This window comes from Periplaneta americana, chromosome 16 (genome assembly GCF_040183065.1).
Source record: "Periplaneta americana isolate PAMFEO1 chromosome 16, P.americana_PAMFEO1_priV1, whole genome shotgun sequence".
Taxonomy (NCBI): Eukaryota; Metazoa; Arthropoda; class Insecta; order Blattodea; family Blattidae; genus Periplaneta; species Periplaneta americana.
In genome coordinates this window covers 136,983,227-137,007,752 of record NC_091132.1, presented here as the reverse complement: position 1 = coordinate 137,007,752, position 24,526 = coordinate 136,983,227, and the positions used below count along the sequence as shown (strand labels likewise).

The 24,526-nt window shown below is 32.8% G+C and overlaps 2 protein-coding genes across 3 annotated transcripts in view; one reads left to right on the top strand and one right to left on the bottom strand.

Moving 5' to 3' along the window:
* The window catches only part of Nos (Nitric oxide synthase), a 501,742-nt gene that overhangs the window by 159,839 nt on the left and 317,377 nt on the right, over positions 1-24,526 (top strand). The window lies entirely within an intron of this gene.
* Positions 1-24,526, bottom strand: part of LOC138716459 (cilia- and flagella-associated protein 299-like) — an 87,919-nt gene that overhangs the window by 27,399 nt on the left and 35,994 nt on the right. The window contains exon 3 of the mRNA XM_069849572.1: positions 6,294-6,491. Coding sequence (XP_069705673.1) covers positions 6,294-6,491 — 198 coding nt within the window. The remainder of the gene's footprint in view (positions 1-6,293; positions 6,492-24,526) is intronic.

Here is a 24,526-nt window from a genome sequence, read left to right as displayed (position 1 = left end):
TCTATTTTTATTCTAATTTCTATAACTAATTGAATATCCTTAAGAGGTTAGGTACAGCTTACAGCAGTAAAATTTTTGTAAATATTCAATTTTTTTCTTCCATTACTGTATCTTGTACAATAATGAAAATTATTATGTGTAAAATACTGCCCTTCTGCTATGAAAAAAATATTTTTACGATTTAGAAAAAAAATTATATATCTATTTTTTTGTTTTGTTTTTTGTTTGTTTGTTTTTTTTTTTCAAATTTCAAAATAGTGGCAGTTTACTGTGCAGTGATGAAGCGTTTCCCTCATAATTCATAAACTTCTTAACTTTTCATATTCTCCCTCCCTTTTGTTTTATTACTGAAACTCATGTTTACAATATCATGCTCTTTCAACTACATTCCTTAATAAATAATATTTTTTTTTTATTTTGTGTTAGAAGAAAATACTGATATTTGACCATTTTTAAATGAATTTATTTTTTATCAGACAATCTATCAAATGTAGAGAAGTGATCTTGCATCATATTGTAGATATGACATGCATAAATACACACAAACAATTTCATCACAGAATGTTGGATAGGTTTTGAGTTATGTGGAAAACGCTTCATCACTGCACAGTGAACTGCATTTAAAAAAATGTAAATATTTTTGTTTAAATCGTAAATATATATATATATATATATATATATATATATATATATATATATATATTCATATAGCAGAAGGACGTTGTTTTACACATACTAATTTTAATTATTGTACAAGATACAGTAATGGAGGAAAAAAAATGTTGAATATTTCCAAACTTTTACTTGCTGTAAGCTATACCCAACCCCTTAATCTAAGAAATACAGTATATCAGTTAAACTACTAAATGGCATTACAGATATTTGCACTAACATTTTAACTGAAGTAAAGTTTAATTTAAAACTCTGAGCTTTCTAATAACAACAAAGGAAACATCTAAATTGCAGTTTCTTACAACTTTTTCAATAGGTTTCATATTTGAATGAAGTAATTATTGATAAATGAAAAGAAGTAACCACTGGATTTAAAATAAACCGAAACATGACATAAAAATATTGTTTGCATGTGGTCAATTGGTTACATGAAACAACTAAAACACTTCACAATTAGAAATATACAAACTTAATACATTAATAGAAGAATATGGAATCCAGTTTGAACTGAGAAAGAAAAAAAATTTTTGTTTAGGTGACAATATCCAATAAGGAGTAAAATAGTTATAAACAATGAAATTATTAAACACACCAGCTTGTGTAATTTTACAGGTGAGTCACAAGCAGTTACCGCCACTTACGGAACATATTCCTGAAGTAATTTTGAACAAAAGAGTCATATATACATGGGTCCTATTCTTAATATTTTCAGATTTACAATAATTTGAAATTTTATTTGTAAAATACCAACTTGCTAAGTTATCAGTAGGGCCGTGACATCGATCTATTTGTATTAGTTTGATATAAACATATGACGACAGACAGAATGTAGTCGACCTGTTTCAAGCACAGACAGCGGAAACGAATTTGACACATGCCTAAGCAAGCACGTTCTGCGTTTTGTATACGATTATTGCGTATTATAAAATCAAGATAATACAATCGTTGTATATAAGGGTTAATATCGAAAAAGTCTAAAATGCTGGCGGGGTTGAGAATAATTGTTGGAAATCATACTTAAATTGTCACAAAGTGATAAAACGTAAGTCTGATAATAAATGCCTTTTTTTGTCATTTTAAAGCAATATTTCTTGTTTATTTGCAGCCTTCTAATTGAATCACTAAATACGAAAAGGGAATAAGTCACCTTCAGTTAGTGTTGAGAAAAACACAAATAACTTCTGCACACAACGAAATATAAACAAATTGCATCGAAAATATTGCTATTAACCAATCATGGCTACAGAAGATATTTATGTAAAAAACGTGTATTTATCAATTTATCCTGCCCTATGGAAAAAATGTTTTGAGTCCACACCTGTGGAGTAACGGTTAGCGCGTCTGACCGCGAACCAGGTGGCCCGGGTTCGATTCCCGACCGTGGTAAGTTACCTGGTTGATGTTTTTACCGGGGTTCTCCCTCAACTCAATATAAGCAAATGCTGGGTAACTTTCGGTGCTGGACCCCGGACTCATTTCACCGGCATTATCACCTTCATCTCATTCAGACGCTAAATAGCCTAAGCTGTTCATAGAGCGTCGTAAAATAACCTACTAAAAAAACATTTTTGAGTAGAAATATATTGTAAAAAAATATTAAACAAAATGTATCGTTATCTCTATTATTGAAATCAAAAGCTTTATTGTATGCCTATTTATGAATAATAATAGAGTGTAGCACATAGAAACATTGAAAGCTATCGGTTATTACATAAACAAAAAAAAATTGGGCAACTTCTTGCCCTTCCATATTTAACGAAATATGTTGTAAAATTATTAAACAAAATGTACCGTTATCTGTATTATCGAAATAAAAATATTAAACAAAATGTATCGTTATCTCTATTATTGAAATCAAAAGCTTTATTGTATGCCTATTTATGAATAATAATAGAGTGTAGCACATAGAAACATTGAAAGCTATCGGTTATTACATAAAAAAAAAAAAAATTGGGCAACTTCTTGCCCTTTCATATGTAACGAAATATGTTGTAAAATTATTAAACAAAATGTACCGTTATCTGTATTATCGAAATAAAAAGCTTTATTGCATGCCGATTTATGAACAATAGTATATAGAAACATTGAAAGCTGTTCATTATTACATAAACCCATGACGTTAGCCATTTTTATTCAATTTTGCTTCCAGTGATCACTGTTTACAACACATTTCTTGTGTTTTGTAGGACTTGAAGAAGCACTACTTTCATCTTTTGATGTCATTTTACTCGTGTTACATATTTTTCCTCTAGATGACAGGAACAACAAACTTGAATTTCTTATGAGAAGGGAACAAGTCGTGGACTAAGCTCCTTTTCAAAGTATAGTACATGAAAACTAAGTGTTGAAATCTAGACTAAGGAAATGGACCTTTTCCCTTTTCATGCAGAATGAAAGAGCATACCTAAATTAATATGACTACAGTCTTAACTCATTTTGCCAAAACTGGAACATTTCCTTTTCATATTTTGTGATTCAATTAATTGTAATGTAATTTGTATGAAATTTAAATATGTGAAATGACTTACTTTACTAACAATAGTAAATAAAAGTAATTTATTTCGGTGCTTAATATGCTAATAATCGTGCTTTAATACTATTGGTGTAATATAAGTAATGATCGACAATCCACAGTTACAAATATAATGTCATGTCTTCACTATTAAATATTAACACATTTAAAAAAAATCCTTCAAATTACACTACGTATACGAAATTAGTAGTGTATCTAATTTGAGACCGAATTAACGTAGTTATCATCCACATTAATTCGAGAGGATTTAACTTTGGAGTTAAAAAATGCTTTCGTACCAGTGTGAATCGTGCTCGGACGATGCGTGGGATATTAGTACCTAACAGGCTGCCCAGTTGACCACAGATGCTGACCCTATTGTTATTCTATACTTGCTCCTCATGCTGTTGTTAGAATTGCAAACCTTCCGCTTCTCCACGAAAAAGAGAGAATATTTGAAAATTATACTCTGAGGCATCGTAAAGATCAATGAAATCTCAGCTCCCTGTGGAAGATATAGGCACATATTTTCGCGATAGTTTGCGAATCGCCGTTATGTTAAAAGAAATGTTTTCCAGAGTTGGATTGTTAGATTCTTAGCACAGATATTTCTGAGGCTTAATGTCTCTATTCTCTTACACAATATATTCGTTATTATTTAACAATTTTCGGAAATTAATATCATATTCAATTGAATAAATTTAGATTTAGCCACTGTTGCCTCTCTAAGTGAAAGTTTAAAAAGGTAAATTTAATATGATTCCTTGGTTTTCTGCTTTCTCTTTTCCTCGTCACTTCTTCATATCCATCTTTGCGTAATAAATTAATCTTGCGCTTACACTTTTTATTTGTACACTTCATCTCTCTCTTCTTTTTTCCCTCAATTAGCTCTAGTTCTTTCGTAAGTCTTCATTTTCTTCGCTTTCATTCCTTCTTAACGTCTTTCCTAATTCATTGTCTTTTTCATTTCTTTGTGTTTAATTTAATTATTTTCCTTTGTTCCTTTTGTATTTTCTTTTTCGCCATTCCTATCCTCTTTCTTCATTCCTTTCGTCTGTCTTTTTTGTGTGTGTTCTTTCTTGAGCCTTTGATTACTTTTGTCTCTTCCTCTTTGGCGCCTTTCGTCACTTCAACTTTCTTCATTCTCTTTTCATCTTCATTCCATTTCGTATTTATTCATTCAATTTCGTCTGTTTTCATTCTTTTTCGCCTTCCTTCATTCTATTTTGATTTTCTTTCTATTTCGACTTTCATCATTCTGTTTCGTCTTTCTTCATTCTATTTCGTCTTAGGCCTACTACGTTTTATTTCGTCCTTCTTCGTACTATTTCGTCTTCTTGCGTTCTAATTCGTCTTTCTTCATTCCATTTCATCTTTCTTTATTCTGTTTCATCTTTCTTCATTGTTTCATCTTTCTTCGTTGTTTCGTTTTTCTTCATTGTAATTCGTCTTTCTTCGTTCCATTTCACTTTCTTTGTTCTATTTCGTAATTCTTCTTCGTTCTATTTCGTCCATTTTCGTTCCATTTCGTCTTTCTGCATTTCTTATTTCTTCATGTTTATCTTTCTTCGCTCTTTTTTACCTCTCCATTCGTTTTGTCTTTATTCCTATCGTCTTTCTTTATTGGTTTCTCCTTCTTTATCGCCTTCGTCGATTTTTATTGCATTCGTGTATCTTTATTGCAGTCTTTTTATTGCTTCTGTCTTTCTTCATTGCTTTCTTCTTTTTTATTGCTTTCGTCTTTCTTTATTGTTTCCTTCTTTCTTCATTAATTTCTTATTTCTGTATAGATTTATTTTCTTTTTTGGTTCATTACTTTTTTCTTTTTTATTGTCTCCATATTTCATTATTGATTCCTTCTTTCTTAATTACTTTCTCCTTTCTTTATTGTTTTCGCCTTTCTTTATTGCTTTCTTCTTTTTTATTGCTTTATTATTTTGTATTGCTTTCTTGTTTCTTTATTGCTTTCGTTTTTCTTTATTCCTTTCTTTTTTTCTTTATTGTTTTCTTCTTTCTTTATTGCTCTCTTTTTTCTTTATTTCTTTTTTTCTTTATTAGTTTCTTCTTGTTTTGGTTTATTTTTTCTTTACTGCATTCTTCTTTCTTTATTTCATTATTCTTTCTTTATTGCTTTATTCTTTCTTTATTTCTTTTTTTCTTTATTGCTTTCTTTTTTCTTTATCGCTTTCCTTTTTCTTTATTGCTTTCTTTTTTCTTTATTGCTTTCGTTTTTCTTTATTGTTTTCTTCTTTCTTTATTGCTCTCTTTTTCTTTATTTCTTTCTTTTTCCTTTATTAGTTTCTTCTTTTTTGGTTTATTTTTTTCTTTACGGCATTATTCTTTCTTTATTGCTTTCTTCTTTCTTTATTGCTTTTTTCTTTCTTTATTGCTTTTTTCTTTCTTTATTGCTTTTTTTCTTTATTGCTTTTTTTTCTTTATTGCTTTCCTTTTTCTTTATTACTTTCTTTTTTCTTTATTGCTTTCTTGTTTCCTTATTGGTTTCTTTATTCTTTATTGCATTCTTCTTTCTTTATTGCCTTCTTCTTTCTTTATTGCATTCTTCTTTCTTTGTTGCATTCCTATTTCTTTATTCCTTTCTTCTTTCTTTATTGCTTTCTTCTTTCTTCATTGCTTTCTTCTTTCTTTATTGCTTTCTTCTTTCTTCATTTCTTTCTCCTTTCTTTATTGCCTTCTTCCTTCTTATTTATCTGTCTTTATTCCTTTCTTCTTAATTATTTATTTCGTCCCTTATATCATTTGGCTTAATTTTCTGATTCCATCTTTATTCCCTGATGTCGTCTATTCCCTCCCTTTTGTTTTCCTTTCTCCTTTCGTATCATATTGACTCTCATTTCTCTTATTCTTCCTATGTACAAATTTTCAATGATATGTGGGAACATATATCTGACACCATACTAAAAGATTACGAATAAAATTGAAACAATTATTACTAAAACATTAAACGTATAATTTTGTAGCACACATAAAATACATTTTCGGTTGATTATAAATTTAAACGATTGTACTTGCGGAACGAAGAAAGAATTATTAATTCTTAACTATTCTATAGACTTATCAAGGCGATAATGAACGAGTAGAATTACTATACCTCAAAATTGATGGAGGAATTGCAGGTACTGACGCCTTTCCTCCAGTTGTAGAAGCTCAAGTCGGTATGTCGAGGCTTGATGAGACGTCTTCCCTGGAATATAGGCAGCCAGTCTTCTGTTTTGAGACGCTGGGCATAGTCAATGTAACCGGAGATCTCGGAGCCCTTCTTAGTGATGATGCGTATGAAGATGATCGTCTGAAGTACGAACACATTATTATTATTTAACACCATTATTACTAACAGAAAACAGTATCGCGACGTGAATTGCAACGAGTTAAGGCTGATTCACAATAAACCGGGAACGGAAACGACAACGAGAACGTTAACGGAACTAATGTTAAAATAAATTAATTTGAATGTGAGAATTCACAATAGTTAATTGTAAATGTTCACATTTAAATACGTTTATTTTAACAATATTTCCGTTCTCGTTCTCATTCCCGGTTTATTGTGAACCAGCCTTTACATAGAACACTTTGTCACTTTGAACAACGTGGCAGAAATAACCGACGGCTACCGGGCGGCGCGTGGAAGACGCGTGCCGAGAGCTAGAACAACGGCGTCGTGCCGCGGAATCTGCCAAGTCTGATGACATGGTACGTTGTCATACGGCTCACCATCAAACATGTTGCTATACACATCATTAATATAAACTATATCACTATATTATACAGGGTGTTCGAGTGAGCGTGTGACAAACTTTGAGATGTGATAGGTGGTGTCAGATGGAACAACTTTTAATAACATATATCAAAATATAATTAATTATTTATTCCGTCTTATGGCTTAAGCATTGAATTACATATGAAAGGAAAACATTGATGTGTTACATCATATTTAGTCTTAATACTAACGTTCTCGCCCTTTGGAGGGCATCTTCAGGTACGAGATATAACAAAATATCATTTAAAAACAATTACAAAACATGCTTTACATTTGGAAACGATATGACTAGAGTAAATATGACATAGTAACAATATTAATCATCCACAACAACATTAAAATATTGTCAAAATATTAAAAACAAATTTAAAACGCTGTGAATTTGCATAGCTATGAAGTAAAACTGAATACGTGATGTTGGCATACAAAGTAGATCTCCATACATGGTGTCCTAAATATATTGTGTTGTTGCCAATAACTTGTTGAAAGTAAATAGAAAAGCATACAGAAAGTGGAAATCAATGTGGTGATTACAATAAATGAAATGCTAGAAATATAAAAACCTGATATTATTAAATGTGGAGTCATAAAAGCGTATATAACTAATTTCATGGAGCGAGGAAAATCCTTTTTAAGTGTTCTGTGCTCTCGTAACTGAAAAACAAACGTATATCTATGATAGGTGAAATAGAGAATATTTAGAAATGCCATGTGAAGGTATGAAATTACTTACAGCATCATGCGTACACGGGTTGTTGAACTGTGGGGATGTGTTTTTTGTACGCGTATTCAGTCTAATGGAATATACTGCAATCCGGTGACAAATTGTCGTGTATTCATTCTGATCTGCAACACACGTTTTTATATTATAAAATGAAAAATTTTGACAAGCGGTCAAAAAGAATATCTAAAGTTTACTTACGTACAGAGCGGAACTGTATGTAGTTGTAGGCTTGGGTGTTTACTTTCAACTGACCAAGTGTAACGTCTTATGTTGGTTCGTGTATCCGCGGAGTAATCTGAAGAGAACAACTTTTGTTTATAAACCCATTTCCGGCGACGCTCCAGTACGAAGCTACATACTGTTAGCTAGTTATTCCCATAACAGTTTTATGTATTAAATGCCTAAAATTACAGCAACCTGTTGAGCGTACGAGTATTTTGGTTGCATAATACTAAGGAGTTTCAGTACTTTTTATAAACATTATTTACTATAGGTTAACAACTGGGAAAACTTCGTTGTAGAAGATTATTAAACCTTACCGCTGCGCTGGAGGCGGAGTCGGAGTTTCCCTCCATTAATCTGAACCATTGTCACTACTGACTGACAAGTCATCTGATGCATCACTGCTATCATTTAAACATTTTCCTAACGAAATTATTCTGTCAGTTTCACTGTCTATTACATTAGAACTAGAAAAATATTGTTCTTTGTTATTTTTAACGTGCTCAACACATTTCTTTCACTTGTCTTTTCCATATTCTGCGAAAAGGCGGCGACACAATTGTTCCTTTACGTTAAGTGGGGACCCAAATTCTGTTACAAAAGTCCAATTGAAAAGACTGGAGGCAACTGAATAAACATTTTAGTCTCTCTCTTTTAGTAAATTAAACTAATCAAAAGAAGTAATTCTTATTTTTAAAGCTTGGTTTGGTTTTGAAGATAAATAATGTTTATGTACGCGCTACTTGGCGGACGGCGAGCAGTCAGACATAAACTTAACAAGTGATCATATCTTGTTGACTCATTCTATTTCTATGGGGTTTTTCCAACATAAAGTACAATCTATTCAGACGATTTCATACACTGCAACTACCTACTAATCTCTTCAAGAAAAAAAGTTTATCGCTGATCGCTTTTCTACTTCAAAAACATATTTTCCCACACTACAGTAGTATAAAACAAATCTCAATTAAGAAGTCTTACATTTTTTATATTGCGGTGATTCAAACATCTTAAAAATCTGCAAACAAAACTCAACATGCTTTTATCCTTAATAGAATCTGACTACTACTTTTTGAGTTATTATTAAATATAAAAATGCGAAAATATTCTGCTTCATTGAAAGCCTATGTAAGTAACGCCTCCTTCCGTTATTAGCTGACAATTAGGAAGAAGGTGGTGAATTGTATATTGTGTAAATCTTTAAGATTGACGCATGCGCAGACCAACGGAGTTTTCTAAGTTGTTCTCCTATAAATAGTTCTTACACGTACTATTAGGTTACGCTAAGGGAATGCATTACGTATGTATGTTTGTGTAAACATTCATTCGTTTGTCTACTCTACGTAGCTGTTAAACTTAAATTACATACATTAATTTTGTAAAGATGTAGTGACATATGATCATTTGTAATTTGTGTAGTACATTTGCTATGTGAGAACATGTATGCACTTGAGTTGTAAATAAGGGATAGATGAAAAATCACCTCAACAAAACAGAAGTTATATTCCCGTTTCACGCAACCCCACTGCAAGCCAGAAAAAAAAAAAAAAAAAACTAATTGAATAATAGTCATTGGTGAAACTATTTTCATGGTTATGTAGCTTTGTACTAGAGCGTCGCAGGGTATGGGTTTATAAGTAAAAGTTGTTCCATTTGACACCACGTATCACACCTCAAAGTTTGTCACATACTAATCCGAACATCCTGTATACAGGATTATTACAAAAATACGAGGTTTCTTAAATGCAAAAATCTTTCTATGCTGGTACATTGCTACATTACATGTACATGAATCGATATGAATGATGGTGCCATGCAACGTTGAAAACTTAGAAGTATTTTATCCAATATCCAACAGCCTTCGCACTCGTCAATCAAAGTTGTTTATTACTCGAGCTAGAGTTTGTGCAAAGATGCCGCTCTCCACAACATTAATGTGGATTCTCGGATCCCCAGATTCGCATATTCTGTTTATTAACGCAACCGTTAAGATAGAAATTAGTCTCATCAGAGCACCAAATATATGCCGCTGAAAGCAGAAGTGGTGTAAGTCAAAAATTGTAAATGAGAGTTGAAATAAAAGTTATATAAAATACATCGCAAGTAGCAATTTTTACTTCCATACAATCCACTGACTACCAACATGTCCAACTAAAATTTACCATTTTACTGAAAATATAAAAATAAAATATTTTTATTTATTCTTTAAAATTTCTAAATACGTACTATACCGTACAATTGTCGAGTTGAGTTGCGAGAAAGACCGTATGTGGCGTCCCAACAGGTTCGCTTTCGCATCTTGCTGTGAAATCAGTTTTGCTGGTATGATGTACTAATTTTGAACCTCAGTTGGTGAAATATTATTAAAAAAATAATTTTTGTCATTACTAGGCCTATATTTAAAAAATTGTTTAATTAATTTTGAAGCTCAATTTGGTGAAATATTATTTTTAAAAAATTTCATTTTTTCTCATTGGTAGGTCTATATTTCAAAAATGGTTCATTTATTATTCTTCTTCTACTTATTATTATTATTATTATTATTATTATTATTATTATTATTATTATTATTATTATTATTATTATTATTATATTTTTTCTTTATTTTGGTAAAACAGCATGTTTCATTGCATACAAGATTTGCAATATTACATGCTATGTTTATGTTACATATTTTATAGTTCATAGTTGATATTCATATAGCAGTACATATACAGAGTCGGTTAAAATAGATATTACATTCCAAAAATTAAAATAAATAAAAATTATCTACTCTACACAATAGATGAATATATATATATATATATATATATATATATAATCTATACACTATATACAATCAATCCGCTCGCCAGTTACAAAGCTTATGCCTAAATACATTATAAGAAAATTATTGTTTATTATTATTATTATTATTATTATTATTATTATTATTATTATTATTATTATTATTAATCGACAAGTTTCCATATCTCTATTAGAACAAAAATCGCTGAGAACACATTAATTGCGATTTAATGAAATTGTTTAATACACGAATTCATTGTACATGCCTATATTTCTCTGGTTATATAGTAATGTGGAATGGTAGGGTGACAGGGGAAACTAGAATACTCGGAGATATCCTTAAGCAACCACGTAAACCTTCACTACAAAATCGTAAGTCGAATGTAAGAAATAATTAAGAATTGTTTTCACACGAGTAGACAGACCTAATAAATCCTTTTAAAATTGAACAGCCTTCTTACGGCTGGGGAAGACAAATATAAATTACTCTAGAACATAATCTACATCTAGGATGAATTCCAGAGACCGCTCGGCATAACTCGTAGCACCTCTTCGTTATTTATCGGACTCATTTAATTCCTGAACATTTAGAGGGGTACGTCTCACGCTGCATACGACTTTTGAATTCATAAGTAGATGCATATAAATGCTGAAACTCTGGAAGATCTTCCAACTTCTAGGGTAAGATATACATATTATATCCTCGAACTCACAGTATCTGTTACTTGGATCATCTTTGCAATAGAAACATATTTCTGTTTCATTTATTGAGTTTTAGGCTGGTATTCATAGTCGACACTTTATATCACCACTTTGCAAAGTGACACCTTTGACGAAAGTGTCTCTTTCATATTAGTGGTATTCAAAGACGATTGAAGAAGTGCACTTCACAAAGTGTCACTTTACGCCAGCAAAGTGTAGAGTTACAATTTGGTTGGTAACAGAAGTCCCACAATGCCTTTCAAAACAAGTGAACAAACAATAACAAATTAATGACTTATAACCTACAAATTACAATGCTTGTGATTTGAATTGGCAGCCTAATTGATCGCGCGAGAAAGAAAATGTATATTTAAAGTTGTTTTATTTCAGTTTCTAGTTTTTGTTGTCGATAGTTTAGATTATTTCAGTCAGTTCAGGTATATAACATTTTATTAAATAGTTAGTGATACTGCTGGTGAAATTAGGTTAAGTTTTGTACAGTACATAACTGATCCATTAATTTATATAGTTAGATTAGATTCTGTACATATCTTTTTCATTGATTTATGTCACTAAGTTTAATTTTGTATGCATCCGTTCCACTGATTTGTATAGTTCGGTTGGATTTTGTACATATCTTCTGTTAGTTTATATAGTTAGGTTAAGTTGGATTGAGTAGGTTGTTTTGTGTGTATATATATAATTAAATTTATATCGTTAAGTTAGGTTTTATACGTATCTCCTTCATTGATATATCGTGTTATTTCCTTCATTTTCATTTTTGTCTTTTTCGTGAATAGTGACATTATTATTATTATTATTATTATTATTATTATTATTATTATTATTATTACTATTACTATTTTCTCTCTCTCATTTGCATTATTGCCTGCTCTTCAGGAATATTTTGAATGCCAAATGTTTCTACAATGCATAACAAAATAGGCCTAATAGTATGAGATCTCTTTTCATGGTGAGGTTATGACTGCACATGAACTAGAGACAGTAGATGTATTGCTTACCGGCGTGAAAATATATATATTACCGGTATCAAAACAGTAATGATTATATCAACATCAAGATAAATCTTATCTCAAAATACAGGTAGCCAACAAAAATCAAAGTCATTTTAAACCCAATATAATTATGGAATCTGCTTAGAAGGCAGGCACGTGAGGTCTCTCAATGCTAATTTAAGATAGTTATGCCTACATTAGATTGTAGTTAGTTTAATATTATTTAAGTTAAAAAATTCGTTTCAGTAATAAAAAATAGGTTTTATAGGCATATCTATACATATCATTTAATCGAATTGAGGTTATAAATATACGAATGTTACTACAGAAATATCTGAACTATAATATTATATATATTAATGTATGGTACATATCTGTAGCATAGAATTTTAATGCAGTCAATAACTGTATTATTGGAAGCACTGGCAAACCTGTATTATTCGTTTTTGTCCACCAGTCATCGAAAATATAAGCAATCTCAATAAGTTTCGTTATCAGTTTGGAACCGTTTTTTAAATTCTATATTATTATAAAATTCCACGGGATTGTCCTTAGGCCTATCTCTAATGTAGCACTTTTGTACATTGTCCACATTGTGCCATCTCTTCCGCACGTTCTAATAATCGACAACTTCCAAGACGTCCGCCATTTTTCTACAAAGTGTCACTTTCGGCTCAAAGTGTGGTCGGAACTACACTTTCATCCAAAGTGTTCCTTTGCACCAAAGTGTCGACTGTGCAACGGAAAAGTGATACTTTGCGTCTTCCAAAGGACACTTTAATCGAAAGTGTCGACTATGAATACCAGCCTTAGTTTCACATGCTTGATGAGAAACTAATCCTCTATTATGGGGCATATAATAATTTAAAATGTTAAGTTATACGGCTAGTGAAATGATGATAATATTAAAGTAACGGTGATTCGTACAATGATGACAGAATAAATGAGAGGACCTCGAGGAAACCAACTCCAATACCTACTTTGTCAACCAGAAACACCTTGTATTGTAATTCATATACAGGGTGATTCACGAAGATTTACCGTTACTTACGGAGCTTATTTCCGAAGACATTCCGAGAAAAAAATTTCATATAAACATGTGTCCTAATCTCAATATTTTCAGAGTTACACAAATTTGAATTTGTTCGTAAAATACCTCTTTTTATTTAGTTTTAAGTGTAAAAGAATATTACAAATAGGCTAGAGCATGAACTATTCAGAAGTAGCATTTCTTTAATTGACTAGTATTCTGAAGCTAAAAATGTTCTTAATTGCTTTGTACAGATTTTGGTTTTCAATTTTTAACTAAAAATTACATTATTCTTACGCACTTATCATAAAAAGTTTTACAAATCATACGACTTTATGAACTTGATTCTTTACAGTTTAATATGCATCCTAATGTTCAGTCTTGAAGAATTTACAAGAGTGGCGTGATTTGTAACAATTGTGACAAATGCATAACGAAAGTGTAATTTTGTAGTTAAAAATCGAAAAGAAAATCTGTACGAAACAATTATGGAATTCACTAACATTTTCAGCTTCAGAATACTAGCTAATTAAAGAAATGATGCTCCTGAATAGTTTTTTTACTTGTAATATTCTTTTTCCTTCAAAACCAAAGAATAATGGAATTTTACAAACAACTTCAAATTAATGTAACTCTGAAAATATTGAGATTAGGACACATGTTTATATAACATTTTTTGCCCGACTGTCCAACAGACCCTAGTAATATACTATATATACTATATCGCAATATTCGTTTTATAACTTGTATACATTAACGTCTGGTTAACAATATGTATGTTGGAATTTTCATTTTGCAAAGTATACTTAGTACAATGTGTTTACTCTAACTTGTATTATACATTACAATACAATGGGGTATATTGAATGATATTTAATGCATTGCAATATAATGTGTAATATTACATAACTACGTACTGAAATAATTTTTAAAGTTTTAATTAGTAGATAGTAATGCAAATAATATAATGCGTATAATGTAATACTATATATATGGAATGAATGTCATAAAGATAATTACTCATTTATTAAACAAAACATTTGATCTGTCTGGACCAATGATTTCAAAATTGAATTCATCCTTCTCTAGTCAACTTTTTTTCTCCTTTAACGCTACAATGCATACATAGTTCGTCTTGTTTCATTCTGAATGTATGGTCATGCAATTTTTATATTTTATACTATTGCATTTATGATTTGTTATATTAGTTCACATTATACTTCCTCACTACTTGTGGGATCTAACAGTACACACTGAGCAAGCGACTTAAAAACTCGCTACTGCTTCAGTTATAATTTTTTTTGCATATTTGGATTGAAATCTCTGCAGTAGTAGCTATAGTCAGGAATGATTATGGTTTTGTAAAATATAAGTAAGAAGTTTCCATTCTCATTTCATTTGCAATGAACGTATGTAATGCATGAAATGTAATATATTTACTAAAATTTAATTTAATATAATTATGTCTCATGCATGTAGGATATGTACGAGTATAAACATAGAAAAGACTAAAATGAGGTTTCTGCGAGGAATTGCTGGATATACCTTACAAGATCAAACAAGGGATGATATAAGACAAGCACTAAATAAGCAGTTTTAACTTAAACGAAAAGGTAGAGATTAATACTTGTAAATTTAATTGGTACACGCGCATACGACTGATGGAAAATACAAGAATACCCCTAAATTGGAGAATTAGCTAAGGTAGCTTTCAACCGTGCCGTTACGGTTACGACAAAATAGAACTAAATACACAATGTCGCCAACATAAGGTCATGACGTTGGGCTGTGGCCAAGAAAATTTGTTTCTGTTCTCTCTACTTCCTTCGTTCTAAACTTTACTGAGAGATAACACCACTGTTAGCGACAAGGTTAGGTAGGGTTTGATGAGCAACTGCATATTAGTTTAAATTAGACACACAGACAATGATGAAGCTCATTAATATTTTGAAATATTCTCTCCTTAGGATTATGTTGTTCCTTATCAATACTTTCAAATATATTGACGTCAGCAGTAGATATTGTTATTTTTCTTATTAACAAAACAATCTTAGGAGATGCTCGCGACAGGAGCAGTTTGGCTGTGGCGCATGCTCGGACTTGTCGTGCAGTGCCAGTGTCATCCTTACATGGATTTATTTTCGCGTGACATTCCATATCAAATCAAGAAGTTCCCTTCGTGCTCCGGTTACACATCTTGCTTATACGAAGGTTAGGTTTGGTTAGTTTAGGTTTTTATTAATTAAGTCCGCGCATGCGCAGTTATCATCTCAGAGCTAAACTGTTCTTGTCGCGAGCCGCATGTAAAATCCTGTGGTCGACTATATTTTAGTCTTCCCCGGCCTGTATTTGCGTAAATATTGAGAGTATATTACATGGCGAACATTAGTCGTAAATTTACTTTCGTTCATTCGATGATATTCCCTGAACCACACCTCTTTTTTTTCCTTTAATTCGTTGTGATAACCTACTATAAGATCTTACTACATTTGCATTTTCTTTCAGTGTATTCAAAACACCGTCGTTATATTCCATAAATTTTGGACTTGACTAGTGGAGTCAATTATTCAAGAATATAGTCGCGAATTTTACTACCACCATTGCTATTGTCTTTTGTTTCACACGGCTCGGTACGGCACGGTGTCTAGTAGTGGCCAGAGTAGTCGGCGTTGCTCTGCCGTGCTTATTATCCAGTTGTTCCTTAGGTCCACCTTAGCTTATAGATAATGAGGATGATGATTGTGAATTAATGCATGTAGACAATTAATTCACATAGATATATACAGTATATACATTTTATAACTTTTTTTACTTCAAGTTAGACTTTCTTTTGGAATAAATAATCCAAAATAGGCCTGTAAATTTCTTGACAACAAAATGGTGACTTATTTTAATCAACCAATAAATGTAGTTCAAGTGAAATAAAATTAAAAAAATATATATAGAAATTCAATATACAAGTCAGCAATGTCATATGAAACGAGTGAGTCACTTCAACGCTGTTCCAGAACTAAGTCAGAAGATCGAATTCAGTCTAGGAGAAGATGTTTGTTCATTGTCAATATGACGTCTTTCTTGCACCATATCAAGAGTCCTACCATGTATTAATGTATACTATGTTCCATAATGTCTGGCAGGAGATGTAAACATTCCGGCAGAGGAGGAGAGGAGTATAATTGTCATTCAGCCAATAGCAGACGTCTCATTCCACGCTTGTCTTGAAGTTCTCCAGAGGTAGAATGCTTCAGACCGACCAACTTCAAGTCAATAGTGGAATGGGACCTCTGCCATTGGTTGAATAGCAATTATACTCTTTCCTCCTCTACCGGAAATGTTTACTTCTCCTGTCAGACATTATGAAACGAAGTATAGTATCAGACCGAGAAAAAACTCTGATACGGACTTTGGTCAGGGCTCCTTAGGGAGATATATTAATGAGTTTTGTAACTTCTACAATTATTTTCTTTTGTATCTTCTTGAATAATTTACATAAGGTAAACATTCCTAAAATACTTGCTCATATATACATACATAAGTGTTCTGCCCAAGGGCAGGTCTTTCACTGCGAACCCAGCATTCTCCAATCTTATATTTTAAAAATGTTTATGTTGAGAAAATGTTCAGAAAAATGTATTTATTTAAAAGTAACTACTAGCCACAAGCATAGCTCAGTTGCTAGCGCATTTACCTGCTGATACGATGCTAGGGCGTCGATTCGATACCAACTTGGTACTGTATTCTTTAAGAAACAGTTGATTTTTGGTACCCGTTTAAAAAAGAATGAAAATGATAAAGATTGATGGAACTCAGTGGCTAATCCTCATAAGATCTGTAAACGGTATGCAGTAGTAATAATAAGGTACGGCACTCACATTGTTACACGTGTGCGTACTGGCACTGACGTTGTTGAGTCTAGTCTCAGTTTGAAGTGTTCGTCTCCGTTTAACGCGCTATAAAACTAGCATCAATCTGAAGGTTATGGGACAATGTGCATGTTTTTGGACGCGGTTATCTCCCTCACTCTTTATCGTCGAGCACACAACCGGTTTAATCAAGCCCCTTTATGGTTCATCAATCAGGTCTAATTATGTAGTGGTAGTTAAAATCTTACAAGGATTCCCTCAGAATCTATTAACTGCAGAAGTGATAAACTAACTCGACTGCTTACACAGCACTGTGTAACACGTGTAATGACCAGTAAGATCGACTGTAAACGCTGCCGTGCATGTGAGCTGATAAACCTGAATAAAGTATTTATATGCAAGCGTTTCATAAGTATTTAAGTTATTCTGAAGAAGTTATAAAAATATTAGACATAATTCTTGAGTAAAACACAACGAAACCGGATTCGATTGCCAGCGCGAGGGGAAGATTTAGATTTTCGGAGCGACCGAGCATGCGTCCCATAACTTCAATTCGTCATGTGTGCGTTCAAAACCGGACAAGTTCCTCAATGCAAATTTTTCAGGAAGTGAAAAAAGCTGAACTCGACCTTCACATTAATACTATGAATGTAATATTTTGTGAGGACATTGAGGGACCGACCACCTATAAGTTAATATTGTAAATCAGATTCTGATTTGCAACAAAAAAAAATGCCCTCGAGATACTGTAAAAAAATCTGTAGGACTTGTTTAGTTTTGATCGACAGAGGTGGACTTGTTCAACATTGATTGGAAATGTTTTCGACGTGTTCAGTTTTGGTTAACTCTTAAATTGGCAAAACTTCATTTCTCACACTAGTTTATTAAACCGTGTCGGACTGTAAAGAAAACAACTATCGCAATGTCCATATTTTATGTGTTGTGCAATATTATAGTATTGTGAAATTTTAATTTTCTTAACATTTTTTCTATTGTTCTATTAAAATCATAGGATATAGCCTATTAACCTGTTGTATCCTATAGGGTTAAAAATAAATTTAGGCATACTAACTTATGGAATACAAGTTTGTCTCAACTATTCAGAATATTATTGAATTTTCCATTCAACATGTATCATCTAGGGCTTTCCAGCCCCCATTTTTTTTTGCATGATACATATTTATTTATTTATAGAGCTTCCTCAATAGAGTGTTAGTTGGGAGACCGGAGGGAAAAAGACCTTTAGGGAGGCCGAGACGTAGATGGGAGGATAATATTAAAATGGATTTGAGGGAGGTGGGGTATGATGATAGAGACTGGATTAATCTTGCACAGGATAGGGATCGATGGCGGGCTTATGTGAGGGCGGCAATGAACCTTCGGGTTCCTTAAAAGCCATTTGTAAGTAAGTAAGTAAGAGCTTCCTCAAATTAGAGGCTGCCATTAGACAAAGCATACAAAACAAAAGGAGAATAAATAATGATGAAAGATAACAGAGTGAGAAAAATGACAAACAAGTAAACAAACAAACAAACAATGGTAGTTAACAAAATAAACTAACAAGAAGAAGAATTATAATGGCGCATCAGTTTTTTCAGTACACTGAATTAGAGTCCATATAGGTGGTTCCGTAAGAGTTTGACTGACTCTCTAATTATGAGGAGGACCAGTTCATTTAGAAAATATTTATGCAGTTCTAGGGTTTTACAGAATTGAGAAGAGAAGTTAGGTATCGTTCCTCTTGCTCCAAACATCAATCCCGTAACACTGATATCGTGAAGTTGGTATTTATCTTCATAATACGGGATGGTTGGAACGTAGATTGCTCGTTTCTCCTCGTGTACGTCTTCAGGCTGTCCTTTATATATGTTTCAAACCTGGTGGTGGGGTCGATGATAATACCCTTAGACAAAGATTCGATAATGGCGATTATGTCAATGTGTCTATTACTGCCATTGTCGGCAGTTCCGTGGACTTCTTCATAGACGGTGTATTTTAGTTTTCTAAGGGAATCCGCCAATTTAATTCTAATTGCATGGTGCCTATGTATACGCAACGATTCACCATAAGGACAGGCTCCCAGGACATGTCCAAGAGTTTCTATCTCTGAGGCATCGCCTTCAGTGGTTGTCCTGAGACCTACCTGGTATGGGTCTTAACAGCACTTAGGTTGGCAGTCATCTTGATAGCCTCCTTCCATTCACCGCTAGTCATTCCATCGGGCTTAGTTATCCATTTGTTAGAGGGAGTGAATTCACTGTACAGAATAACGCCTTTTCCCTTTTGAGGTAAGTTGCACCATGCGTTGTATTCTCGTAGGTGCAATTCTGTCCTAATTTTTCTGGTGTTTATTACTCCTCTTATAGAAGTTAGGGGTTCAGTTTCATCGATTTGAAGGTGAAATTCGTTGTACGAGTATTATTGTAAACAATTAAAAATATTAGTTATACAATAGTCAATACAGATAAATACATTGATTCCTATAACAATACTTATGGTTTAATCTCATACTTTATCTTCATAATCTATACACTCAAAGCTGTATTTGAATGTAATATACACGGAATATTTTGGTTACCTATATCATCAATTTACTTAATTAAAATAAAATTAACTTCGAAACTAGCAGTTCGATTCAGCTCAAAATTTGCAAACACTTTATTCTTAATATTTCTAACAAACAGACAAAAATGAAATAAATCGGATTAAAGCTATAAAAAATTTCAGAAACTCAGTTCTAGGTTTAGAAATACACTCAGGGACAAAAAAACCGGACACTTTAATATTTGCTGGTATTTTGCAAAACATTATCTTCTCATACATTATTATGGTAGCCATCTGTTGTTATGGAGACGTGTTTACATTGTTGATTGTTTTTTGTTTTATAAACAAGCCATTACAACCAAATATTCCAATTTTGCTTTCGGAGTCTCAGCTATAACAATTTTGTCTCAACCATTTTGTGCTTCATTATCGTTATCATTTGTTATTTCTTTATTTTTACATTTTCTGAGTTTAAGTGGGTTGTAACATTTGTCTTAAAACAAGATGCGACCTGAAGATGTGGCTCGAGCTGTAGCCCTTTACGATGATGGACGCAGTGTACGTTACATTGCAAATGTTATGAATATGGCTAGAAGCACAACTCATAATGCCATAAAACGGTATAGAGAGACCCTAGAATATACCAGAAGATCAGGTTCGGGTCGTCCAAGAGCTACAAATCCAAATGAAGACAGGTATATGGTGTTGAGAGTTCTTAGGGAGCTCAACCTGCCAGCTACTAGTGTAGCCCAGCAATTTGTTAACATGCATGGAGGCCCAATTTCGGCCAAAACAGTTAGAAGGAGGTTGAAAGCAAGTGTACTGATATCAAGTAGACCTGCAACTGGTCCCAGACTTCTCAGGATGCATCGAGTTGAACGACTGCGTTTTGCAAATGATCACAGGGATTGGAGAAATGGACAGTGGAGCTGTGTTCTGTTCACCGATGAGTCCCATTTCAATCTGTGCTCACCTGATGGACGTGAAAGAGTTTGGAGAAGGAGGGGAGAACGATTTTCACAGTGTTGCATTTCCGAAAATGTGCCGTATGGAGGTGGTGGAGTGATGGTTTGGGCAGGAGTATGTACGGATGCTCGTACAGAGTTGGTTTTTGTTGAAAATGGAAGACTAACAGCTGATAGGTATATAAATGAATGTTTGGCTGATCATGTTGTGCCATTTGGCCAATTTGTAGGCGATAATGCATGATAATGCACGGCCGCATATTGCCCATGCGGTCGGAGATTATCTCCAAGAAGTGGGAATCCATGTTCTTCCATGGCCAGCAAGGAGTCCAGACATGAACCCAATTGAACACGTGTGAGACATGATGGGACGGCGTGTTAAGAATAGATGACCGAGAGTAGAATCGTTACAAGAATTGAGGCGAGCACTTAGCGAAGAATGGGAACTTATTCCTCAAGAAGACATTGCTAACCAAATTGAGAGCATGCCAAGACGTATGGATGCAGTTATTCAAGCCAGAGGGGGTAATACCCGTTACTAAAAAGAGTTTTTAATGTTTAAGGCACCATAAAATTAAAAAACAGTTAGACCAAACGATGCCATAGTTATACGCCCTTTGTATTTTTTTTGTAAATTTTCTCATCAGAGTTTTTTTTTCAAATGTTGTCGTATAAGGTGCTAAATGAAACATTATTTTGTTTAAATGGGTTTTGTTTCAATTTGAAATAATTGGCAACAAAATACAAGCAAATATAGAAGTGTCCGGTTTTTTTTGTCCCTGAGTATATTTCTACATAATCGATTTCGATTGACCATGATATCCGCATTAGTAACTTTATTGCTGCACAGCAGTAAGATTTGTTGTCATGGTTACATGATCTTTTTAATTTTTTCAGATCTGGGTCTGGATTTTCATATCTGAAAGCAAACATTAAAAATTAAAACCTAAGAAAATTTATAAACTTTTGTTGCTGTAATAACAATGTTCATAATTTTTTTTTCTTTACATACCTTTTATTTCTTTCTATAGCCTATCTCTTTTCCGATCGGCAGATCGTCGCTTTCTGATTCCGCAATTAATTGTATTCACAACTGATGGTTCTATTGTTTTTTTTTTTTTCGTAATAACATCTATACAAAAGTTTTCCAAGACAATGGGTAAAAGATATTGGTTTAATTTCGGTTGAAAGAAGAGTGCATTGGATTTGCTTCGTATTGACTGAAAATGTGTTGACATTCTATTTTTCAAGTTACTTTTGGACGTGTTCGGTTTTGACCGAAAACCCATTTTTCGAATGCAATTTTCTATGGAATTTATCCAAGTTTGATTCAAAATCAATGCAGATATTGATAGAATCCAGTGAAATTGTAAAAAAAACATAATAAATTCATTTTCGTAAAATTATGAACTTGTCGTCTGGTTTTGGACGCAAGCTCCTCATGTGTTGCTTTCCATCTTCCTCACCACTAAAGAATACTAAAATATTCACTGTTTGTGGCCTTTCAGTTCCTTTTTTAGAGTTTTATTTGTAATACGCTAAATTTATTATATTCCTCTAATTTTAATTAGCCCATTGTCGTCATACGCAACGTCATATTTAAAATATTTTAAATGTACACTATTGTTTCGTGAAATTTTAGCAAACGTTAATAATTATGGACAAATAGTAGAATTCTGGCAATGGAAAAAGTTATCTCGGTTTCTTTAACGGAACGACAACAATCGGAGTGAGACAACTAGCCTTCCGCATTTGAACTTACATAGGTACCTTCTTAATTCCCTTACAAGCAGTCCCGCTGTCGTAACTTTTCGTTGTTTTTTTTTTTTTCCTCCTTTATCCTCATTTTATTATCTTATTGGGAAATAAAATTGGATTAACCCGAAATAAGCAACATAACACTGTAACACTATTACTGCAAGCTGTGCATATTTTTGTGTGACTTTACTTTGTTTATAGTGCAATTTTTATTTCTGTTATTGTATTTGTATTTCCGGTGGTGTGGAAGAGAAGGCCTGATGGTCTTAACTACACCAGAATCAATAAATAAATAAATCTTAGCCAACCAAAAATTCCTTTAAGACGAGCTGAGATTTGAAATCTTGATCTCTAGCTTGAAAAGTTAGTTCTAGACGTTCGGTAAATGAGTCTTTAGAGTGTGTCTATTAATAGCTCTTAAGTTTAACTCGGCATGTGTGTCAATTTTATGGAATTCACCCTGTATTTCTTCTGTGCACTTCTGTTCAAATCGCATATATTTCCACGGGGCTATTATCGATTTCTCTCCAGTGCTTGCAGAGGCTCAGAAAAATAATTTCCCGTTCGTGAAGCTTTATATTTCGCAAGAATAATTGACGAAGATGTTATATAATAGGGATGACAATAGCATTGCATACTAAATAAGAGTTAAAAATTTTCTTTTGTAGTTTTCATAATAAACTGATGCCCTTTAGCATGTCTGATAGGGAGGCTGCTGTAATGAGATCGTGATTGAAAGTGTTGCATGACCCTCTCCGGTGTTGGAGATAAAAGGAAAAGCTTTCTGTTGTAAGCGAGAAATTTAACCATGACCGGAAATTATATTTATGATCAAGCTGTTACACATTTGAATAAATCTATTCTTTCTCGTGAAACATTGTTGGTGATTCAGTAACGAAAAATTTAGTTCAATACTCAGCAAATAGAAATGTTTTCTTCCCCACGCTTTATAATGAAATGTTTAAGTCTAATTGGCGTTGAAACTTTTGTTGCTTTACTCATTCTTTTCCTTTTTTATGTTTATTTCTTCATTATAAGACTTGCGTCACCAGGCCAGTAGCAGCTGGTGGTCAAAATAATGAGTGTGCTACAATTTAAGAGATATTTAAGAGAGAGCATCCATTAAAGAAAATTATATATATATATATATATATATATATATATATATATATATATATCTGCCTACTGTACACACTTATATGTATTTCTTAATTTGAGACTCGCCTAGTGACGAAATATGAACTCCATACAACGTTCCTTTTTGCTACAGAATTTGTCAATTACCCTGGTGTTATACCCTCAATCCTGGACATCATACTCTTTTCTATTGACAATATTGCAAGAGCAGTGAGACGATCCTGAGACAGAGTGTTCCTTAAAAACCTTTTTATGCGTTTCAAGCAAGAAAAACATCTTTCTTGCTCAGCAATGATCATTGGTGTTGTAACCAAAATATTTAACAACTTCGTTACTTCACAGAATGGATACTGTAAATTGTTGGAGACTATGTATTGTAACAATTGAACAGCTCCATCTATACTTAGAAAGCCGGGTCTTTCGTATAGAACTCTAAGTTGTGTATTTAACAATCTTTTTTTCAGTACAGTGTGTGTATCTAATGCTCTGGATTTAACAATAAACTCATCATCCTTCTTGCTTCCCAGTATTTTGATGGAAGGTCCACAAATGTCCTAAGAGTTTCACGATTAGCCAGGTGCTCCATCTCCATGTCCTCTTCTCTGGTGCACAGTAAGCATTTAGGTGAATTCAGTACTCCAATACGATGGAGGTGTTTACTGAGGCAATCATGACCAGTAATCAATCTAACCTCAGATTTTCGAGGTAGATCAGGAATTAGTTTTGGATCTTTGAATGATTCTTTCCATTTTGAATTTTGATGTTTTGTCTGATCGCTGTTACTTATTCTTTTCTTGACTCGTTTTATTGATTCATATG